Consider the following 23,173-nt stretch of genomic DNA (forward strand, 5'->3'; position numbering starts at 1 on the left):
CCTTCAGAAAAGTCTCTTTGGATGTCCGATAGCCAAAGTAGACGTAGAAAAAATGAAAGCCTGAACAGAAAATGAATCAGTATTTCTGAACTTAATTATCACATATAATTTCCAAAGGAATTATTCACTTTTTATTGTAGAAGATGCCGAGGTGATAATAAAGGGGGGGGGTTGCCTTTCATTGAACCCTTATTTTGCTTTAGTCCATGTTTGCTTTAATAGAGTATTTAGTCTATTTTAATAGAATATTTAGTTACATACAATAATTCAAATGTGAAATTTGGTGGAGAATTTCTGAAAAGCCAAGTACCAAAAAATACCTATCAAATAAAAATAAATGATCCTGTCTCAGACCTAGGGTTAACACTGCAAACATTCAAAGCAGCAAATATCTGTTAAGTTTGTTTATACTCCTAAAGAAGCCAGAGGTATAAAAAAAGTTATTATTTAACTTGTTTCATTCCATTTTTCGGGTGTGCTCATTTCAAATGGGAATTCTGAGGTTCCCAGGCAAATTATATTAGTAAGGGGAGTGTCTCAGTCTTTCAGACAGTGAATGAATTGTTCGGTCCTTCATGATTTTTTCTGATTTAAGGTCAGGTGTGTTATGATGCCCTTAGTCCTGTTTTGGAAGCTGACTTGAATGCCTGAACTGCTTATGTAATGTGTTAAAAGTTCGTCATACTCAAGCACTAGATTCAAAGTCTAACAAATACATTTTACCTGGTCTTATAATGCCCTAACCCAAGCTAGGAACAAACAAAAGTTAGGGACAGAAATATCTCAGTTCCCAGAGGTCTGCATTTAAAAGACTGCTGTTAAGAAAATGGGATATTATATGTCATAAAATCATCACATAATCAGAGCCATAACAATGAGTTATGGTTTTGGCTCTGATCCACCAAAGTTTCCAGATGCTTTGCAAAATACACAAGCCTACAGTCTGTACTCACTTACAAAAGCTTCAGTTACTTCGGTGGGGTTGTGCCAGGCTGGCACAGCAACAGCTGAATGCAAGCTCAGTCCTCATTTGCAACAATAAACTATAAACAATATAAAACAGCTTAAGGAAAAAAATGCAAGTTTATTACTGATTACAGTAAACTGCTTCATAATGTCAACATAAAGTATGCAATCTCTCTGAAAAGAAATGTGTGAAAATAAGTAAAATAAAGACAATAAACTGTGTCAAGCCCCTCCTGTGTTGCCATCCTCCTGACACTTTCCCTTCTCTGACATGCAAATATTTCATGCAGTTTAGTGTCAGCTTCTCTGCTGGAAGTTTCAAGGCCCCATGTCTCACAGTCTGAATTTGCCTTCATGTCATTTGGAATATGTGCTAGTCATCACACATATTTCCAAAAGACTTCTGGATGTTTATTATTGGTTTTGAAAATGCATCCTAGTCATGTGCCCAAATCTGCTCGAAATGTGTGGCCAAAGCTGAGTGCAGAATTGAAATCAGTACATGCAAAAGTGTGTTTTTCAAAGGGACTGAAGAGGGTTGGGGTTCTGTGAGCCAAGCACCCTCTCACCCCTCAGCACAAACTCTTTCCAAACAAAAAAAACCCGGGGTGTTTTATCCTGCCTACTGCAAGTTAAGAACTGCTAATAGCAATACATAATGCAAGTTTCTCCCACTTGTGATCTACAATGCTTTTCTTGCTGTTTAGCTGCTGCCCTCAATATGGATGTCTTTTACATTTTCCTCTTAAAGGCTTTTTGGAGGGTAGCATTGCCTTATAACACCAGCTGCTCTCTGTATGTGAGAGTAAGCAATGCTGGGAATTGCCTGTTTCTAAAAGCTTACAGTGCATTTTCTCTATCTTTATCAGGAGAGAGTGGGCCTGGGACAAAATGCTGAGTCTTAGCATCCTGCCAAAGAAACTGTGGAGAAGCCCTCCCTGGGCTCAGGTGCAAGGAAGCAGAACAGGTCCCTCTGCCCAAGTACTTTCTGCACCATCCAGTGAACGGGACAACCAATGTATCTGCCCAGCCAAGGATTCACAGACCATGTCCTTGCATCCCGGCTCTCAAAGTCCTTGGTACGCAGTTCACCCACAGCCCCTGAAGTGCTCAGTGATTTGCTGCAATATTTAAGAGTGCAGTAACTTTGTTCGCAACCAGGGAAAAGGGACATCAGTGCAGGTGTTCACTCTATTCTGGGCTTCACCACCTGACCTAGATGACCTTACAGTCTTTTGTACTCATCTTCCAGTTCTGCTTGGGACATGCCCAATTCATCTGCAAGTTTGAAAGTTTTCCTGACACCTACTTTCCCCTTACAACTGGGGAACTGGAAGGCTCGTGAGAGTGAAAGCTGTGTGTGAACTTTGTCAGTGACTGAGCTGACGGATGTTGTACTTGCTCCCTAAGGGGAGGTGGATGACTGGGAGCATCAGCTCATTCAGAGCAAATTGCAACCTCATTCCCTCAACCAATTTACATCCTCCTAACAAGATACAGCAGAATTCTCAAAGGAAACAAGAAAAGTGAGAAAGTTGAAAGGAGGGAGAAAGAGAGAAGAAAATTTAAGTCCTATAAAACTTCAGGCAGGAGAAACAAAGTACCATAATCTTGTACTGTTTTTAATTTTATTTTGTTAGTTTTGCTCTAAACATGAGCTTTAGTTTCTCCAACTCTCTGTAGCAGTCAAAATATTACAGTGGAAGAGTGAATGCACAAATGAACAGGAAGCAGCAGTGGCAGAGGTTATCACAAAGAAGCTCTGAATACCAGAAATAAAATACTGAAATACCAGTGTAAGTGCACCTGCCAGGGACTGAGATCTACTGCTGTAGATGTTGTTCTCACATGGCTATTCTGTTCAGTGAATTTGCTGCTTGTAGAGACAACTGTAGTACTTTCCTTCGGTCACTGTAACCCATCTAGAGTATTTTGATCTCAAGGTTACTGAAACACAAATAAATTCTTCAGTCATATGTTCCTGCCATTTGTTTAGTGGTATACAGTATGCATACTGCAGAGACCTATCTTGTACATCCACAGGCAGGGACTCTGCTCATGACTGGCCCTGCCTATAGCTTTCATTTAGATTTCAAGTTTTCAGCCACAAGATTTGAATTTTAGCTTAAAAAAACCCCATCCTCTAAATTGTTCCACACCCTTTAAAGAATGGAAAAGTCATGTCCTAAAATTTTAATGCAAAGATTAAAAGACAGTCCTGCATCGTGCATCGGCACTTTTTTGATGTTTTCCTAAGATCAACTTGTCCTGGTTTCGGCAGGGATAGAGTTAATTTCCTTCCTAGTAGCTGGTACAGTGCTGTGTTTTGGATTTAGGATGGGAACAAAATTGATAAGGCACCGATGTTTTAGTTGTTGCTAGGTAATGCTTACACTAGTCAAGGACTTTCTAGTTTTCCATGTTCTACCGACTGAGAAGGCTGCAGGTGCACAAGAAGCTGGGAGGGGGCACAGCCAAACTGGCCAAAGGGACATTCCATACCATGTGACATCATGCTCAGTACATAAACTGGGGAAAGCTGGCCGGGGGGGGCCGCTGCTCGGGGACTGGCTGGGCATCAGTCAGCGGGTGGTGAGCAATTGTACTGTGCATCACTTGCTTTGTGTATTATTATTATTATCATCATATTATTATTATTATCATTATCATTTTATTTCAATTATTAAACTGTTTTTATCTCAACCCACAAGTTTTTCTCACTTGTGCTTTTCCAATTCTCTCCCCCATCCCACTGGGTGGGGGGGAGTGAGCGAGCGGCAGCGTGGTGCTTAGTTGCCAACTGAGGTTAAACCACGACACAACTACAAATAATACAGAATTCTTGCTGCATATTTTTTTCTCAAATTCTATTGTGAGATTTCCAGATCCTCATGAAGACCTCAGTTTAACCTCTGCTCTCATTGCACAATCAGCTAGAGGATTCCAGGTGTTGTGTTTACTCCTAGGTTAGGCTTGTCAACTCATGCAGTGCAAAGAATACAAAGGTTTGGCAGAGGGAAAAGTTAAAGTATTTAATTGCAAACAAAAAGGAACAGTAAGAGGAATGGTTGATTTGATAACAAAAATTAGTATCTTGCAGATTTCTGACAAATGAAAGCTCTGTGTTGACCAATGAACTTAGGAAAGGAAGAACATAAAATCATATTTGCCAAAATACATAATGTGCACTGTGTAATATTTTAAGGCATTTTACTATTAAAAATAAAAAAACCTTCAGTTATCATTTGATCAGGTAAAGCTTTCATTGAATATACTTTTTAGTCTTGAGTAAAACAGCTACAGAATACTTGAAAGCATTTGATTTAATAATGCTGGTAAAATATTTTTAGGGAGAAATTTTAAAGGTACATGCAAGGTAACTATAGCTAGTTGAGTACTTCGTTACTCTGTTCATAAATGAGTGGAAAAGATATTCACAATCTGACGTCTGAATAGTTACCCAAGTATGATGCTTACAAGATAAAAGCTCAGTCACTCCAGCACAAAACATACAAATTCAATTTTCTCTCTGTCCTTTGATTACTTGTCCTACTTACCAAGACTCTGGCCCGGTGGGAATTGAGGACACTCCCACTGTAAATCCACTAGAGGTACTTTCTGAAATTACATGTCTTTGACCTGTTTTCCCCCAAAACATTTGCTCAAACTTTATTACTTTACCAGCCAATGAAGACTAGCATTTTCTTCATTGTGAAAGGGATATCAAAGGTGGACCTAACAGACATTTTCCACAAACATTTGCCCAAACAAAGCAACCAAATGTTAATGATGGACATACAGACAGAAAGAAAGACAGAAAGACAAAAAGAAAGAAAGAATATGAGGATATATTTTTCTTTGTTAGTTCTGATTATTCTAGCAGATTATTAGGTTCCATCAATTTGTAAAGACTTCAGGGAATCCCAGCGTAAAACTAGTTCAGATGAGAGGATTCTGGCCCCATACATGTATAAGCAACTCCTTGATATTTATCAACAGCTCTATGCAATCAATGAATCATAGAATCATAGAATGGTTTGGGTTGGAAGGGACCTTAAAGATCATCTAGTTCCAACCCCCCTGCCATGGGCAGGGATACCTTCTAGACCGGGTTGCTCAAAGCCCCATCCAACCTGGCCTTGAACACTTCCAGGGATGGGGCATCCACAACTTCTCTAGGCAGCTTGTTCCAGTGCCTCACCACCCTCATAGTGAAGAATTTCTTCCCTCTACCTAATCCAAATCTACCCTCTTTCAGTTTAAAGCCATTACCCCTTGTCCTATCACTACATGCCCTTGTGAAAAGTCCCTCTCCAGCTTTCTTGAAGGCCCTGTTGAAGTACTGAAAGGCTGCTATAAGGTCTTCCAGGAGCCACCTCCTCTCCAGGCTGAACAACCCCAACTCTCTCAGCCTGTCTTCATCAGGGTGCTCCAGCCCTCTGATCATCTCCGTGGCCCTCCTCTGGACTGGCTCCAACAGGTCCATGTCCTTCTTATGTTGGGGGCCCCAGAGCTGAATGCAGTACTCCAGGTGGGGTCCGCTTCTCTGAATTACTAATGTAATAATTCACATAAAATTGAAATAGAACGTTTATTTTTTGTATCTAAAGAACGTGGTCATTTTTCATAAATATCAAAGCATGTCATCATGAAAAAGAGCAAAAAGAATTAGAAGACAAAAGTTATGAGCATTGATAGGCACTACAAATATGTTTCTGTTTTAGGAATAAATAAGTACTGACTGTCCTGTTTTAGCACTGGACAAATGTGAACATGGATACAATTATACACATCCCAGACAATAAATTCTGCTTAAGACTTTGGGCCTGCAAAGATGGAGACATATGGTATTATTCAGAACAAGTTATCCCACTGATTTCAGTGGAAATGTCCACAGCGTGTGAAGTTAAGCGTGCATACCTCTTTGCAGAAAAATGCACTAAATCTTCATGTTTTCCCTCTGAAACCTCATCAAGCCATGGGGATTAGAGCTTTCCTCAAGTATTTTCTGTGTCTTTTTGCTGTCACCGTATTGTTGTTCAGTTCCTGCATTCTATTAGTGTTCCCTTTTGCCTAGACTTTACTTGGCAGCTCTTAGAGTTTTTTGGTAACATCATAACCAATTTCCATCACATCCACCCTCCCTCACAATAAAATTCTGAAGTGTCAAACATCTGTCCCAAAAAATAAAGCAGCAGCAACTACTAAACAAAAATTGTGCAACCTTTCAAGCATTGCATCTCTTCATAATGCTATTATGGCAAACTATGTAATGATTTTTCTTAGGAATGTTTTTATTTTAATTAAAAGAAAATAAATCCTCAAGCAATCTTTTTCCAATCCCTTTTTTTCATTTTCATCTGTAGCTTAATACCATGAAAAACACTAGGCTGTTGGACCAAGAGAGGTATAGCACAATGGAGACAGGAGTTTCAGTAGGGTTTTTGAGTTGTGACAACATACTTCATAGAAGAAATTCATATAGCAACAATAGGTCATGGGAATTACCTTAACCTATCAGGTGACCAGCCAAAAACATTCAGGGTTTGGTACAGGTACTGAAACACGGGTATCTAGTGCTACTTGGGTGCATTAAGGTGTAAAAATGATATTCAGCATAATAAGCACTTACACAGAACTGGCAAGTAAGCACAGTCCCAGTCTCTTTGGGATCAGCAGCTTGGGGTGAGATGTGATACTGAATTTCTGATGTGGCAAGAAGTGCATATCGAGGCAATTGATCCGTTCCCTTTCTCTTTGGATCCTTTTCACATGGCAGTTCCTAGTAGGTTCCTTGACCTTTTTCTGAAGTGATTTCATTGCTAAAGAAGCAATAGTTGGGAACTTCCCTGCTGAAGCATTTCCTTTCCTTGGAGGAACTCGGGCTAAGAAGTCTCAGTGATTGGAAGCAGTTCTAAACCCTTCTCCCAGCAGAGCACGGTATGGCCAAGGAAAGGGCTTGTGCATTTGTATCCCATTGAGGTCAATAAACAGAGAACTGACTAAGGAGTAGGGCCCACCTTGAGATACCAGGATAGCCACTTCTTTAAAACTGTAACCCCTTTTGGAGTTCTTCCAAGATATTTTTTTTTTTTTTGCTGTTGTACTTGCCATCCATGCTAAAAACATAGCCACATGGGGAATGTCTGAAGGAAGAAGAAAATAATGGGACAAAAATGAATAGAAAAGAAATCCCTAAAACATGAGTGATGGTTCCATAGGAAAGCACAGGCATCATTTGTATTCCAACATATCATTGGTAAGAACTGAGGGATGTTGCAGCTGTCTCCAAGTATTTTATAAATCAAGGCATCCTGCAGGACGTAGGATGGGTAGGCATAAATAAATCAGATAATTCTAATGAAAAATAAGCCAGTTTCTCACACCTGGAGCAGGGATACACTAAAGGGTGTGATTCATTTTGAGAAATTCTCAAAGAGTGTTAGCCAGAAACTGACCACAGGTTAAGTGAATTACACAGATTCACAGACCCTTTAAACCAAATACCTAAAGAAGACAACATATCTTCAGCAGACACTTCACTGTGTGTGAGTGAAAAAGGCTCTATTCTACAGTCTCTTTGAGAAGAAATTTTCCCCTTTTTCAGAGGGTTAGACAGAGGGGGAAATGCTCATTTAGAGGCAAAGCAATAACAGAATGACAGGGTGAGATATCAGCCCACCTGTACCACATATTACTCAAATTCTTTACTGAAGCCCAGAGGACTTCTGTGTACGGTGGCCCATTGTCATGGTTGTTTCACTTTTCATGCCATGCTCAGACATTAAGCCACTCACAACTGGTCCTTCCTAAATAAACTCCAGAAGCCTTTGATCTGTTTTCTACAAGGCTTCCCAGCAGATATTGGCATCTACTTTATTTTTCAGACAACACCGATGGAATGAGATTTATGAATAACTTCTGTCCTCTGAAGCAGTCTGGTTGCAAGCAGCTGAGCACTTGTCACTCAATGGAAGACTCAGGATCAGCAATAGAAGTTTGTTTCCTTCCTAAAACTTCTGGGAAAATATATTTTTCAAGACGAGAACCACTGCCAGTGTGGTCAACATGTGAAGGCTAACAGTTTCAGGCTGAAGATCCCAACTGTGTTGACACTAATGTTGAATACTTTTAACCAGATTAAGGTGCAAGACAGCTTCAGTGTGATGCTTACAGTGGAATTTTAAAATTGATGCATTTTATTACAAAGTTCAGGCATCAGCGTCAGAGCAGCAAGTATCTGAGTTTCCAGTATCGGCCACAAAAAAAATTACTAAGAACACTGAAAAAAATAAGTCTCAAGTTCTAGAATGAATTGCCCCAGCACTGAATACTGTTCTATTTTTTCCCCACTAGCATATTGCTGTCTCTCTCATACAGAGTTGTGCATGTAACTGAAAGGAGTCTGAGATGTATAGAGACTCCAGCTGGAAAATACGCTTGAGACAATAAAATGAGAAACAGAACTATATTTAATCATAACTATATCAACAAAAATAATATAAATAAATAAATAAATAAATGTGCCAAAAGTATTGCAAAGTAGACCACAACAATTCTTTATAAAGAGATCTCATACTGCAAAACCTAGTGATCGAGACATAGCACTACTGAAATGGTTTTGTCTTCTTTGAAATACAGTGAAATACGCCCCCACTCAATGCTTTTCAGCAAGTAGGTTGACTGTGTCTTTAGCAAAAGGGCAAGGATTCATTCCAAGGGTGGTAGTATATGCAAAAGTCTGAAGGTAAATGACCTTCAGACTCCATTTGAAGTTCAAGCTCATTTTCTTCCAGTAACTCGTCAGACCCCCAGGACACCCTTACTGAGGCACTCATGTATTCCATTCTGTTTTCTGCAATGAATCCCACCTTTTCTCTACAAATTTAGTTTTAACCGGTCACCACTTTTATTGCAACATCTTGTGACTAATTTACGCAGATCAGTGTAAATGTTATATTTATTTAAGTTTGACTAGTTAAAAAACATATTCACTGGGTAAGCTTTTCATTGATAACCTTTAAGTTCACGAGCACCTGTAATGGCTGGAGGTTCTTACCCTACAGGGAACAAGGCTGGCCTTGATTCTGACCTGACTGCGACTGCTCTGATGTGACTAATTTAAATTAAGTGCTTCCTTGTTTATATCTACACACTAACCCTGGGCAAAATCAGAAACACTTATCATACATCAGTCATTCTATGCTCTTTTACGATATGCTGCATTATGTTCTATAAATACCTAACTTGACAACATTTATCACAGAGGTAGCACATTTTATTTGTGCAGCTAAACAAAATAGGTTGAAAGCACACACACAAAAGTATTAAATGGCCTGAATTCCAGATGGCTCGCTTGCTCCATAAAGTAACAGTATCTGCTGAGATGATCATGGTACTGTAGTTCTTTCTCCTTACCAAATACATGAAATAGGAAGTTTTCCTCTGCTCTTTTGTCATCTTCTTTGCTGCTCTCTTATTTCATGACCTCTGAGTTAATCCTTCTATTCTTCCTATTAGCAAGTTTAAGCAGGCAAACTTCAAACAGACTAGCGATGGGTCACAAAGTTTAATGGGTATGTAGATAATCATCTAAATTACATTTCTGGAGCTGATGGGCCAGACAGGCTTAGAGAGTAACTTTACTAGCTTTCACTGTTAATCAGCAAGGATTGTGTGTCTCAGTACGTATCTGCCTTTGCCTGCCTCCCCGAGGGGCTGGGTCATACTGACTGATTAGCAAAGGCAGCTGCATTAGCTTTCTTCTCCCACAAAGTGTGTTATGGAGGCCCAAATGACTTGAAAGGCAAATGTGACCACAGCTTAAACACCAAGTGCTCTCTTCTCATCACTGTGGAATTGCTGGCCCTCTTCTTGCAGATTATGATACTCGGCACAACAGTTGTTGCCAATTTTCATGATCTGTTAACACTTAGGAAGCCTCATGCTGAAGGCTTTTCTTTCACATGTATTGTGGTATCATCTAGGGGAAAATTCAGCAGGCTATTTCACATTTTCTGATGAATTTGAGAGCAGTGTATGAGGTGAACTGAAAAGCATGCAGTAACTGAACTGTCAATAGTGAATGCCCTGGATTTCAGCTTTGAAACACAAACTGTAGAGGGATAGGTAAAGAGAATAACAGTTCTCTGTAGGATACAGACAATTTTACAGCTACAGAAATAGCAATGGATATGTACTGTGAACCTGATTTTCTCAGTGAAGATACTTACAAACTGAAATGTATCAAATATGTCTCCTTTTTTCTTATATTGGTGGTTGTGTTTTATATCTATCCTGACTTTGGCAGGACCTTGTCCTTCTGGTGTTAGGCTCATCTTGCATAGTAAATACTTCTCAATGATTCATTTTACTGCTCTTTATCAAGTCGTTAAATAAACACAAAACCAGACCAATTAAACTATGATTAGCCACACAATAAGCTTTCACTGTCTTACTTAGGCACAACATAGGCCAATACCAGCACTCTTTAAAACAGTAAAAACTGTTTCATATATTTATAACTCTATACAGAAAAGAATCTGACTAACCAGCTAAGAAGTTAAACAACTTTCTATTTTGGATCTCAATTAAGAACATTCTACAAGAAGAAACTATGGAGGAATAAAGTAAAATAATCGAGAACACTGATTTCCTTATTTGCCTCTTGAACTTTGAGAAAGGAAGTTGGATTCTGACTTTCCACAAGTTTTCATAGATGAAACTATGAAACACCTATGGCTCTGTGACCTAGGTACAACTACTTCTGACTGATGTTAGAGACGGACACGAATTAGGCTAAATACTTCTATAATTTTCCAGTCCACAAAGCACGCCATTTCTTAAGCTTCTAAACAAGGGTGACCAAATTTTCCACTTTATCTGGGACAGGCCCAGAATGCAAGGACTGCCTCATATTGTGATAAAACCTTCAGGTCTCAGTTTTGTTTCAAGTATTCACTGAGACATGGGATTATCCCATTTCCCGGCTTTCGTGTGGCAGCCTAAGTTACCCATTCTTGGTGCCACAGCATCCTTGGCTCTTTCAATGAGAACAAAAAAGGCCAAACCTCTGTGCCAGATCATGAACCACAGCAGGATTTCAGTCACATCCTCTTCACCAACATAATGCCCAGGGAAAACGATCTGAATTTCAAATATGCATTGTGAGCATACAGACAGAAGAGGTGATAGCCTTTACGCAGTGCAGCAATAAATCACTTCAATCTCCATTGTTCTATTGTACCATATGGCTGACTTGCAGAACTACCCTTTTTGTTTTTATTTTACCAAATCAGAATTATAAGATTATTATTCAAAGACCGGACAAATTACTATGAAGTTATGGAGTCATTACTATGAGTCATTAGTCTTCCCCCTATATTATCTTTGTAACAACCTATACCCTCCGCTTCACATTACAGCTTTCTAATGGCAAAATGTCACCAATAATTTCCACTAGCATCAAAAGCTGAGACGATCAAAATGCAGCTGTTACTTCTGAAGATGTGATAGTAGGCATACTTTCTTTTCTGCAGACTCATTTTTTGACCCCACAGGGTAACAAAATAAGTCTAGTTAGGTCAGATCCAAAGTACACTGAAGACAATGGGAGTCTTTTCCCTGTTCAAAGGTCTTGGATTAAGGATATTTTTCTCTTCTTTTACTATTATATACATGAGAAAAATGGGTACAGAAGCTGTTACTAAATCCAAATGACAGTCTGTCTGGAGAGTCTCAGAACTGGAAGAGCTGAGGTGTACTTGCACAACTGTGCACTAAGCAACATGCAACTTCTGTGTGCCCTAAACTTGGCTCTAGACAGTTTTACCATGCACCCCTCGTGATATGTCTTACGAGCTTGACAGAAAGTCTTGCAGACAGAATAAGCTCAGGTACCAGAAACCGACACCGCATTAACATGGAGCTGGACTGGCCTGGGTGCCATGCAGCAGTGGCACCTTGTTTGTTCCCTGTACTTGCACCAGCTTGCTCACAGCCAGCACAAGTAGCTCCACAGCGCTCTACTGTCACTTCAGCAATTTGATGAATGCCACCATTCACAAAAAAATGTAACTGGGGCACTACAGAGCCTTGGTGTGTCACACAAAGCTACTGAAGTTTAACCTTATAACAATAACTTTTGCTTCAGTGCAAACTGCAATGACCATTTATAAAAAAAAAAAAACAGATGCATGCGCAACATATTTTCCAAATACTTTGCCTGTATGCATGTGCTGATTTGTCTGCAACTTACAAACTGGCAGTCTGATCATGGTTGTAACGCTTTGTGTGCTGTCATACAGTGCAAGTTATTTCTAATTAATGAACTTTCTCTCCATGAATCAGGTATATTAACAGAATACAAACACTGACACAGCTATTTACCCAAAACATAAGCTAAATATTTCAGTGAGGCTTCAGAAACTTTAGATGACCTTTTCTCCCTCCCCACTCCCTCCTATTATTGTACTTCTAAATGTGTCATTGCACTTCCTGGAGCTCATAAAGGAGAACTGCTTCACTCATACTTTGCAGTTCTCATACTTACAAGGCTCATCCAAAGACTTGTAAGACTTCACACTTTACTGGGATGTTAATTCTTATATCCCGATATTGCACAGTTAGAAACAGAAGCATAGAAAAATTGTGAGCTACACACAATTTTCCCTAAAGGGCCCTAACAATCAGTCCATCAAGCTGTACCTCTTCTGTCCAAGCTGGGCCACAATGCAGAAATGCATGGAGGAATCACTGTGGAGGGCAGGAGAGGAAACAAGAATAAGCACAAAAAAGTCTGTGCTACATGGAGTCTTCTGCAGAAGTTACTGCTACCAATTCTCCAGCAAAATGTAATTGATTCCAGTGGCGTTACTGGGCCTGTATTATATTGAAATCATCCAAAATAAGAGCAAAAAGGGACCGTAAGTGAAAATCTATTCTAAATATGTGGGATAATTGCCTGATAACTTAGTGCAAACAAAAACCCTATAGCTAACAAGAATTATAAAAAAACAGCTTTTCTGATAAGCTTTTCCAGAGAACAGTGTTCTCCCAGGAGCTGAATTGCCTACCCAGAGCTTACTGTTGTCTGTCTCCTTTCACCGGCACCCACAATGGTTCACTGCTATTATTTAAAAAAGACACTTCAATCCTGTGGTTAAAGGCAAGGAATCGCAAAAAAACTGGGTCTAGTCCAGTCTGTACTAGCAGTCCTTGATGGGCTCAGAGACAGCACTGCATCTGCAGAATCTGCATCCACAGCACTGTATCTTTCTCAGCATCGCCCCATCCTGCAGCACCCTAGGGACCAGGTATTGCAAGGCATCTCTTAGGCTGAAACATCCAGTCATACACCCCAGCAGCACCAGTGGGATCTTATTCACCAGTTGCAATCATACAGGTCATAATTTGACTCCCTAACATTCGTAATCATGCAAGTATGAGTTTCTGCCTGGCTGATTCCTGGGTAGATCTTCATCTTCTGTATCTTTAATGTGTTCTGCACACCCATGGGATGACATCAGTAATTGTATGAAGGGGGAGAACAGCCTGAACACACAAGAGAATGGAATTGCTCTGTCACGTCGTTGAGGTTTATCTTCTATGGTTTTGTTCCTCACATAATGATATACCAATAACATTTTTCCAAGACTGCATAATAGCAAAATAACTGTTCAAGTTGGGAGTCACTTCACTGAGTGTCTAGGATGGTGGGATGTTCCTAGTAAGACTGTGCTAAACTGCAAACATACAGAAGAGAAAAAGGCAGGAGAGGAGATATTAAATTTTCCGTTGCTGAGGTAGGAGGTACTACAAACAACACTAGCTGGTGTCAATAAATTCAGTGGTGATGAAGAGTGATATCATTCCTGATTTAAGAAGTTCTTAACTACAAGAGTGCTGTCCAAGTAAAGGGAGCGTAGGAAAAATGAAGGCTGAAAGCTGCCTAAAAAATTCTATCCCTTCAGGGGCTAATTACTGTAGCAACCTAATACTTCCTTTGGCTAATGATCATAAAGAAAATGAGTTCATTGGTGTCATCTCGGTCATTATTGGCTTAAAATTGTTGAATCACTGAATCAGCATTCACATGGATTGTCTCAAAGCACTGGTGGCAAGTTATCCATCAGTGATCTGTGTAACACACCATTTCCCGTGTACAATGCATCATAATAATGACAAATGTAGCTGCTGCATGGAAACATCCGCTCTCTTCAGTCTCTGCCTGATACTTCTGGAGACGTTTCCTGGAGAGTATCTGGTATTAATCTTGCATCACATGTTAAACAGGAAACTTAGCTGTATAGAGAAGACTAAGCACAACTGATATAAAACTAGGAGTGCAAGCACAATGCAGTAAACTGGAAGACTATATGCTTTTCTCCAGGCAGCTGGACCCAACATGGACTTGAGCCTCAAAGTTTGGGCTCTGTAATGTGGCACCCTGAAAATGCTGGAAAGTATGATGATGATCCTAGTCAGGCACAGCCTACTGGAGATACAGGACGAAACTGTAAAGCAAATTTTCATTCCATGCTTAGAGAAAGAGACACCTAAGTAGAAGCACAGCCAAACTCATTCTTTCGGTGGTTCTTCCCACCTTATGCCCTAGATGTGCCCATTTTCTGTCTATGGCGTGTTCAGAACCCAGCAGATGTCTGACAGAGAACAGTGATATGGGAAACTGTGATTACCAGATGATAGTACAGACGACGTATGAAGTCAGCTGCGTAGGTGAAAGGAGTGTTTGATTTCTAGAGAAAACCCAGAGCATTACATTAATTCCCTCAAAGGACAGATCTATGCTCTGTTGAGTTTTTGAGACCTTTCCTTAATGCAGCAGATACTGGCCGCTGACCAAGATACCAGCCTAACAGCTACATCTCTGATGCTGAGATCCAAAAGGAGTTCAGCACAGAACAGGATAAATGTAAAGAAGATCCATCACAATGGTTAATTGTTCCTCTGACTCATCTACAAAGCAATGCTTTAAATCATCACAAAAGTCTTTTTGTTATAATTAAGAAAATGTGGCAAGCCTTCTCTCCCCCAATGGTATAGATGTTGACAAAGCCAGAATATGCTGACTCAACAAAACATTTTGTTCTGAGATACACACCGAAATTAACCCTCTACTTGCAAATTAGCTCAGTGTATTTATTATTTACACCTCTACATTCTATATCTTCATAAATATACTTTTTAGAAGCACCAAGTTGTGTTATTAGATTTAGGTGCTTGTTCACTTTATACTTACAGTGAATGGTGATTATATGTCCCTTGATCTTTAAACACTTTAAAACCCCTTCAAATAGTTTTTAGGTTTTCCTGAGCTCTTGTTTGACCATGAATATTTAGGAAAATTACTAACTATTTCAGCAGTTTTACACAAGTGAATTCACCCACTAACATTACCTGGCATATACAATGGAGGAGAATTTAGCCATATGGTTCTGTCAGGACAGGTACTCCATCAGTGTAATTTGGAATTGCTCCCCTGAAATTAATTGAACCATGTTGACATACAGCAGTTGAAAATATAAGCCCTCACCTTTCTTTTTATGGCAGTCTCTCTGTACTAGCTCTCTAATCATTTTGTGGCTTTCATCTGAAATGCCTCCAGTTTAACAACGTATTCCGTTTGCTACATATTTGCTTCTCAAGGTTATATGAACACTGCTTTGTCTTTCCTGGTAAGTGGGTTGCAGGCACACAAAACCCAAAATAATTTACGCTTTATTTAATAGATTAATAGCAATGCAAATGTACTTCTAGTGTTTTGTGTGTTTTCACCCATAAATCACTTCTACAGTTTCTGAACATGAAGCCCCTGCTCATTTAAAACCCGGTCTCTTTTTTTTTTCTGCACAGCTATAACTATTCTCTCGCAAGAGCTTTAAACCCAATCTCGATGTGAGTTTTCTTTCACGAAGAAAGCAAAAGCTGCCTTCAGCAGCACCCACTACCACTCTTCTGTGCCCAGCTGCTCATTTCTGCCCCTGCACCTACCCTTCCCTTGTGTTCACATAGAGAGATTGGGAACCTTAGCCTAGAAACTAGTCCATTAAAAAAAAAAAAGAGTTCTCCCATCTGGTTCATGAGTAGCTGCAGGCAGGGAAAGGGATGCTTAAGTTGGCATTGCTCCTGGAAAAAAATAACTGTCATACTATGCTCTCACCAGTGTTTCTGAAGAAAATTTAGAGTATAGGCTAGAGTATTTCAGATCTAATAATGAGTGGGCTTTTTGCTTGTCCCAGCCACTCCCTCCTTGAAAACAGAGTTAGCATTCTGGACTGCACATTAGCTAAAATCTTTAACTTAACAGTTATGCCAATATAAATTTTGAATTTTCATCTCTTTTAATCAAATAACCTTCTCTGAATCAAAACATCTTCTTTTGAAGAAAGCATATGCTTTTCTTTATACTTTTTTCCCATCATAAGAAAGCTTTAAAAAAACAGAAAAAGAAGAAAAAAAAAGGACTCAAACTATTTTTTTTAAGTTTGGGGCATTTTTTGTTGTTTTCTGAAAAATTCAAAACCACTGAAAAAAAATTCTCACCAGCTGTAGATCTCAGAAGACTAAAGAATGCAATGCATGATTGCTCCTATAATGGATATTCTTTTATCCTCTGAAAGGGAAGTAAGCTAATTTTGCAAATAAGATACAGTCTGGTTGCTGATATAATTAGGCTGTATATTCAGTTCCAGAGATGCACTTTCTGTGTGTTTTCAAGCAAGACACTGAAACCCAGAACTGCCAAGAAGGTTAGCTGCTGCAACAAGCAGCACTGCGAAACCTAAGAGTCTGCACATGGCATCCGCAATGTCCTAAGGACAGAAGAGATGGGTGGTTTGTAACGGGGCTCACACTGAATCTAATGCAGCTAATGGGAAATACAGAAGAGACTAATGTGCTTCAAGCCTGTCCTACTACAGGACAAGTTCTTTGTTTCTCTCCTAAGCTTTTTTTCTTTCTTTTTATTTTATGGCCATTATTTAACATTTGCAAGGTTCTTTGAAATCTTTGCATGAAAGCACTAGGCAAAGAGTTAATTCATGTTTCTATAATTGACAGTTTTTACTTGTACTGTCTGGTATGAAAGGCATAACTGTAATAGCACACAGTTTAAAATGAAGTAAAAACATTTTATTTTCCTTGGGAAATTTATAACTTGAGCTGAAAAAAATATAAGCATTCTCATATCTTACATAACAAAAAAAAAGAAATTACCTTGATTTTTTTTTAAAGGCTTCTTCCTTTCTAAAGGGTTTTCTCATCTCTACACCTCAAAGACTACAGTAAAGTTAAATATAGTTATTGTATTAGGCCTAGGTCTTAATTGCTTTTTCATCAATGGAAGTTTAGTAGACAGCAAGAGAAATCAACATCTTGTTGCTGGCATCTTGCTGCCAGCTGCATTGCAGCCATTTGGTGTTACACAGTCAGCAATGCTATACCAGCATCTCATTGTCAGCTCTGTTGGACTTCTTATGCTATTTGGACTCTAGGAAATGAATATGATAAAAGGGTTTATAAAAATATAAGAGATAATAGTACTTAAGAATAAGATGTTCTATAAAAATCAGGAAAGTTTTTAAAGCTGTTCTGCTGTAAGTTCGTTCTGTCAGACCTGAGAAAGCTGTAGGACAGCCAGAGCATCAGCCCACTGCACTGCACTGATTCTGGAAAGTACTTTTTCACGGTTTGTGCAAACGCACAGACAAAGAGAATGATACACACTATGGCTATAAAATATAATATTAGCTATCCGTTACTCACAATGCAAATGCAAAACCAAATAAATAACTGTATTACTAAAATATAAAAAAAACGAAACAACCAAAACCAAAAAACCCCAAACATGTGGCAGCAGGACACTATAGGTACAAAAGTTCACAGTGACAAACAAGGTTCCCTAAGCACAACACCAGTTACTTTCCATGATTGCAACTAGGCAAAAATTAACAATCAAAGAGGTAGCATCCACACATTTCAAGTAAGGCATAGATAAATCTGTTTGGATTTTAAAGATAAATGGGCAGTGCAAGAATGAATAAAATATTTTGTCCTTTATGACAGTGTGTATGTAGTCTGGGATCCTTCTCTTGAGGGTAATGCTGATACCCCTATCTTAAGAGCTCACTGTTTTTTGCTGCTTGCTTTGTATTCTGCCTATCTTGGTATCACAGCTTCACAGGTGATAATGAAATGGCACCACTTCTCTCAAGGGCACTAAATTTGAATATTGTCAACAATTGCACAAAATTAAGTTAAAGCACAAACCAATAACCTCTCCATTTGCAGTCCAAGCAATACTGTCAGAATGCAGAACACACAATGAAAGGCAACCAAAGCTGAAGGTGCTACGGTGATGCCACAGTTTATCCCCTACTAATTTGGTTTTAATGAGGATATTATAGCTGCTATCAAAAAGTAGAGAGGACAGTATTTTTTCCCCTTTAGGGACTGCAAGGCTTGGAACCACACACTTCTTAACTCAATAGCCTTGAAATTAATCCAGGATTATTCAACTGCATGAGAATTGTTAGAAGACTGGAAACAACATCCCACACTCTGTCTTTTTATTGTAACCTTCCTTATAGTATCATCTTGCAGTGAAACCTGAATATCCTAATGGGATTAAACATAAAAGAAAGTCTGGAAAAAAAGTTGCTGGATTAGAATTTTAACTGAAGCCTTCTGTGAGAAAGACCACACCACTGTCAGTGACCTTTCTCTCCCCATGTGTGATCCCAGTTGTGCCTAGTCAAGTGTCCAAAGGAGACTCCATCAGTTCATGCTGTATTTATCCTTTTGCTCCTAAAACAGGTGTCTTGTTACTAAGAGAACAAGCATTCATGCCATTGACCAGGGTGTATTAACCCGCCCTGCAAGAGTGCGTAATGTTCTCTGGTATGAAAAGCAGAATGTAATGATGCTGTTTAAGACCTGAGTTTTGTATTGATAAAAAACATCACTCTAAGCAAAAGGCAATAAATTCCGTTCTAGCAAATAGGGAAAAGGGGAAAAAATGCAGGCTTCTGAGTGTTTTAGAATGCCATTTCTATCTCCAGCTCCAGCCTTCATTTGTCTTTTAAATGCACTCTCTGATAAGTTTCCCTTTAACATATCTAAAAAAAATGTTTTAGAATCTCATACTGTATCTTCACAGCCCTCATTAGATACCACAAGAATGCTTTTCATCTCATTTTTACTCTAAACTCCTGAAGTCCTCCCTAGCTCTGAACAATTATATTAATTAGAGAGCAGTTATTCACAGATGAGCAGAAAACTGAGCTCAATCAAAAGAAACTTCTAAAACACTTTTCATTTTTATCATTCTAGATCTCTTTGCCTTTATGGTGCTTCAAAGAGTCATACTCAGTCTCATAAATGCTATCATAAAACATTAACAACAGTGCAAACTCTAGTGTGGGAGGATATGTATGAGGTTGAATTCCTGTTCGTACACCCAGATACATGCCCCAAACTGGGCAACAAGAGGAGGTTTCCTCACATCTTTCCAGCCAGTGTGTTCTCCTAGTAATATAACTAACTCCAGCTCAACCTATTGCTGCTCTCCTTTTCATACTATTTCACACCCACGGTGTCAGGAAAATTGCTGTACACCTGAACTGAAATCTTAGGTATTATACGTTTTTATTCTTATTTGTTTTACTGTAGGAACTACTAGATCTGGTGCTGAGGCAGTGCAAAGAGCAAGAAGATGGTCCTTGACCTTTTAAGCTTGTAAGATAAGTGTAAGAGAAGAGACAAAGAATAGGTAGATGGCCAGACCGCACCATAATCAGATATTCAGATCAGCAGTCAGTAGGCTATGACTACTACATACATTTTCTCTGACAGTTCTGATTTGCAGATTGAGATAATTATTGTCAACATATAACTTGCTATCAATATTTATAATCTCTTTGGCTCCTGTTTTAAGCCCCAGTGCTTATTTCTCCACAAGAAAAAAAAATCCCTCTTGATCTGTAAAATGCTCTGCCTTCTCCCACCCTCGTCTCCCAACCTCTTCTGCAGTATATAGAAAGAAACCGGAGAAGGGAAGAAGTTTTACGAAAAGGATATATTGATATATAAAGATCTTCATAAAGAAGACAAATAAAGATAGGATTAGACATTTGACATGAACATGGATGACCGTTTCAACACTATGGTTTTGAAAACCCTGCTTCCTGGTTGCAGAATTAATTGTGATGAAATATATTCCTCCTGGATGCTCTAATATTTAGAATGAACCCACCAAACCTTTTAATCTGCCTGAAATCCCACAGACAAAAGCACTGCCCTTGATTATGATTTACCATGTAACTAACTTCCTTCTTTGAATCGACTGGCTTATCTTTGCCCACTATATCAAGTACCAATGTTTAGTCCTCAAACTTTGGAATCCAAACAGCTCTGCTCCAGCCCGTGTACCAGGTTTTCTGTCTTACGAAGAATATCTTTAAAACCATAGTTTCACTAACTGAAAGCTTCACTGTTCCTTTCTTTCATTATCTTTCTTCCAATTTTGTGTCTAATTCAGCCCGAGCTCCCCTTCCCCAGCCCCTTTTTAGCCCTATCGGACAGACTCTCACCCTTTTTTTCATTCAAGAGACCCACTGTTTCCTAAGGATTGTTATTTTTTAGGAGTAATTTATTTGCATTCCCAAACTTATATTCGGATAAATGTGATGTAAGCGACAATCATCCCTTCCTTTGGAATCATCAGTGGGTTTTTTCCATTGTGTTTTTTGGTCTCCTAGAATAAACACTTTTCATTCATAAATTTTCTAGCAGCATTTGTCTTGAACACTGGTAAACATACTGTCATCATAAATATCTTTCCTGGTAAAAGGATTTCCATGGCTCCAATGTCATAGATAGATAGTTATGAAAACTGCATGCTGCCCACTCCATGGTACAGAGGGACTGTTTTCTCACAAGCAAACAACAGCTCTCTGATGGGTAAGGTTTTGACTGACCAAAGTAAGGATTAATTAACCTGGAGCTCTCAAATACATGGTAACTATAACAGGTACTTATGCTGAACTACTTTTTATATCCAAAATGTTGTGTAAATGCTGTATTTCATACAATTATAGCATATAGAATTCGGATTCTAATCTCACCAAAACTGACTCTACACCAGCTTTGGCCCATGTACCCTAATTTATACCACTGGATGAACAGAAACCAGTTAAATTCACTATTAATTTGTATAGTAAAAGAATATAGAGACAATACCTGTACAAACCCACACATCACATAGTCATCAAACAAAGGCAGACTAGGGCGGTCCTCTCGATAAATTGTGATTTTGTAGCTGCTCACAATCTGAGGGCTGGGCTGTGAATCATCCGTTACGAGAACGATGACTTTGTTCAATCCAAGACCAAGGGGGTAGTTAGCAATGCTGCCAGGCAAAACAGGAAAGAAGTGGAATAAACACTAAAGAAACAAAGATTTACACTGCTTTATCTATGTCAGCTAAGCTTTTCTTGCTCCTTGAAGCTTCTAACATTTCTTTCTCTTACAAAATACGTATGATTTTAAATAAACAACAGTGTAAAATAAGATTTGTAACAATTTACGATTCTTTCCGGAAGACAAAATACTGACAGTGAAACTCAGTGAAAACAGCTTCAGTGGCAGTGGTAACAATTCTGACATGAAATCTGTGAATGAAGCCACTAGGGACAATAATTCCTGGCAGGTCCAAGCTCATGGTGAAGTCACAAGGGAGACAAACAAGATCAGAGGTGTCAGCTAGCCATTGAAATTGTCCACTAGCCAAATGTGATGGAGTCTCAGACAAACTGCTCAGAGTGACAGACAAGAGCAAAGCTGGACTGTGCTCTTCTTCCCTTGGCAGGGAAATGAGAAATGCTGAAAGACACAGAACCTGCACATCCAGGGCTTTTACTTTTCAGTGTAAAGGACATATCGCTACTCTGTTTTCCTTTTACAAGGAAGAAATGTCTTAAGTTTTTTGCATGTATCCCTGTTGACTGCCAAGGTGGTTAATATTAAAACACTAAAAAGTTGGGTGGAAGGATTTTATGGGAGCTTCTTTTGAATTGATAAATCAAGACTAATTTATTATTGAAAATACAGGAAGCATATTAGGCATTAAATCAGTAACAACTGTACAGACTGTCTGGTTATTAGCAGATATTCTAGGTCAAAGCATCTGCTTCATAGTCAGTCAAAAGATGGTGTGTTGCATAGGTGCTTCATGCCATGAAGCAAAGCTAGCTATGTAACAGTTAAGGATTCTTCCTCCCAAGTGAATTCCCTTTTATCCACTCACTAATGGCTAGAATGTAAATAGGCCAGTTCTCTGGTTCTGAGGTACCTGACCCAGATAAATAAACACTTTTTGTCCCTCCCAACATCCAAAAACAGGTCATGCCCAAAATACCTATTGGGATTGTCCCTGGCCCATGCTGCTGTCTGTGAGAGAACTGGTTGGGAAAGCCAAATCTGTGCCAGGGATCATAGTAGCAACTAAACATCATGGATGATTGTGGGTCAGTGCTTAAACCTGGTGTTTAGTGATGATTTTTCTCTCTCCCCTATCCTCCAGCTTTATACTTCTCTAAAAGATCAGATAAGCTGGGACTCTTGCTGATGACAAGATGACCCACTTAGTGGATGAGGGAAAGGCTGTGGATGTTGTTTACCTGGACTTTAGTAAAGCCTTTGACACTGTTTCGCACAGCATTCTCCTGAAGAAACTGGCGGCTCATGGCTTGGATGGGTGTACGCTTCACTGGGCAAAAAACTGACTGGATGGCCAGGCCCAAAGAGTTGTGGTGAATGGAGTTCAATCCAGTTGGTGGCTGGTCACAAGTGGTGTTCCCCAGGGCTCAGTACTGGGGCCAGTTCTGTTTAATATCTTTATCAACGATCTGGAAGAGGGGATTGAGTGCACCCTCAGTAAGTTTGCAGACGACACCAAGTTGATGTCATCTGGGCGGGAGTGTTGATCTGCTTGAGGTTAGGAAGGCTCTGCAGAGGGACCTCGACAGGCTGGATTGATGGGCCGAGGCCAACTGTATGAGATTCAACAAGGCCAAGTGCCGGGTCCTGCACTTCGGCCACAACAACCCCATGCAGCGCTACAGGCTTGGGGAAGAGTGGCTGGAAAGCTGCCCGGAGGAAAAGGACCTGGGGGTGTTGGTCGACAGCC

The 23,173-nt window shown here is 39.4% G+C and overlaps 1 protein-coding gene across 1 annotated transcript in view; it reads right to left on the minus strand.

Annotated features, from left to right (window-relative positions):
* Positions 1-23,173, minus strand: part of CPED1 (cadherin-like and PC-esterase domain containing 1) — a 157,614-nt gene that overhangs the window by 53,739 nt on the left and 80,702 nt on the right. The window contains exon 17 of the mRNA XM_009332276.1: positions 21,226-21,394. Coding sequence (XP_009330551.1) covers positions 21,226-21,394 — 169 coding nt within the window. The remainder of the gene's footprint in view (positions 1-21,225; positions 21,395-23,173) is intronic.

This window comes from Pygoscelis adeliae, unplaced genomic scaffold (assembly GCF_000699105.1).
Source record: "Pygoscelis adeliae isolate BGI_AS28 unplaced genomic scaffold, ASM69910v1 Scaffold9, whole genome shotgun sequence".
Classification (NCBI taxonomy): Eukaryota; Metazoa; Chordata; class Aves; order Sphenisciformes; family Spheniscidae; genus Pygoscelis; species Pygoscelis adeliae.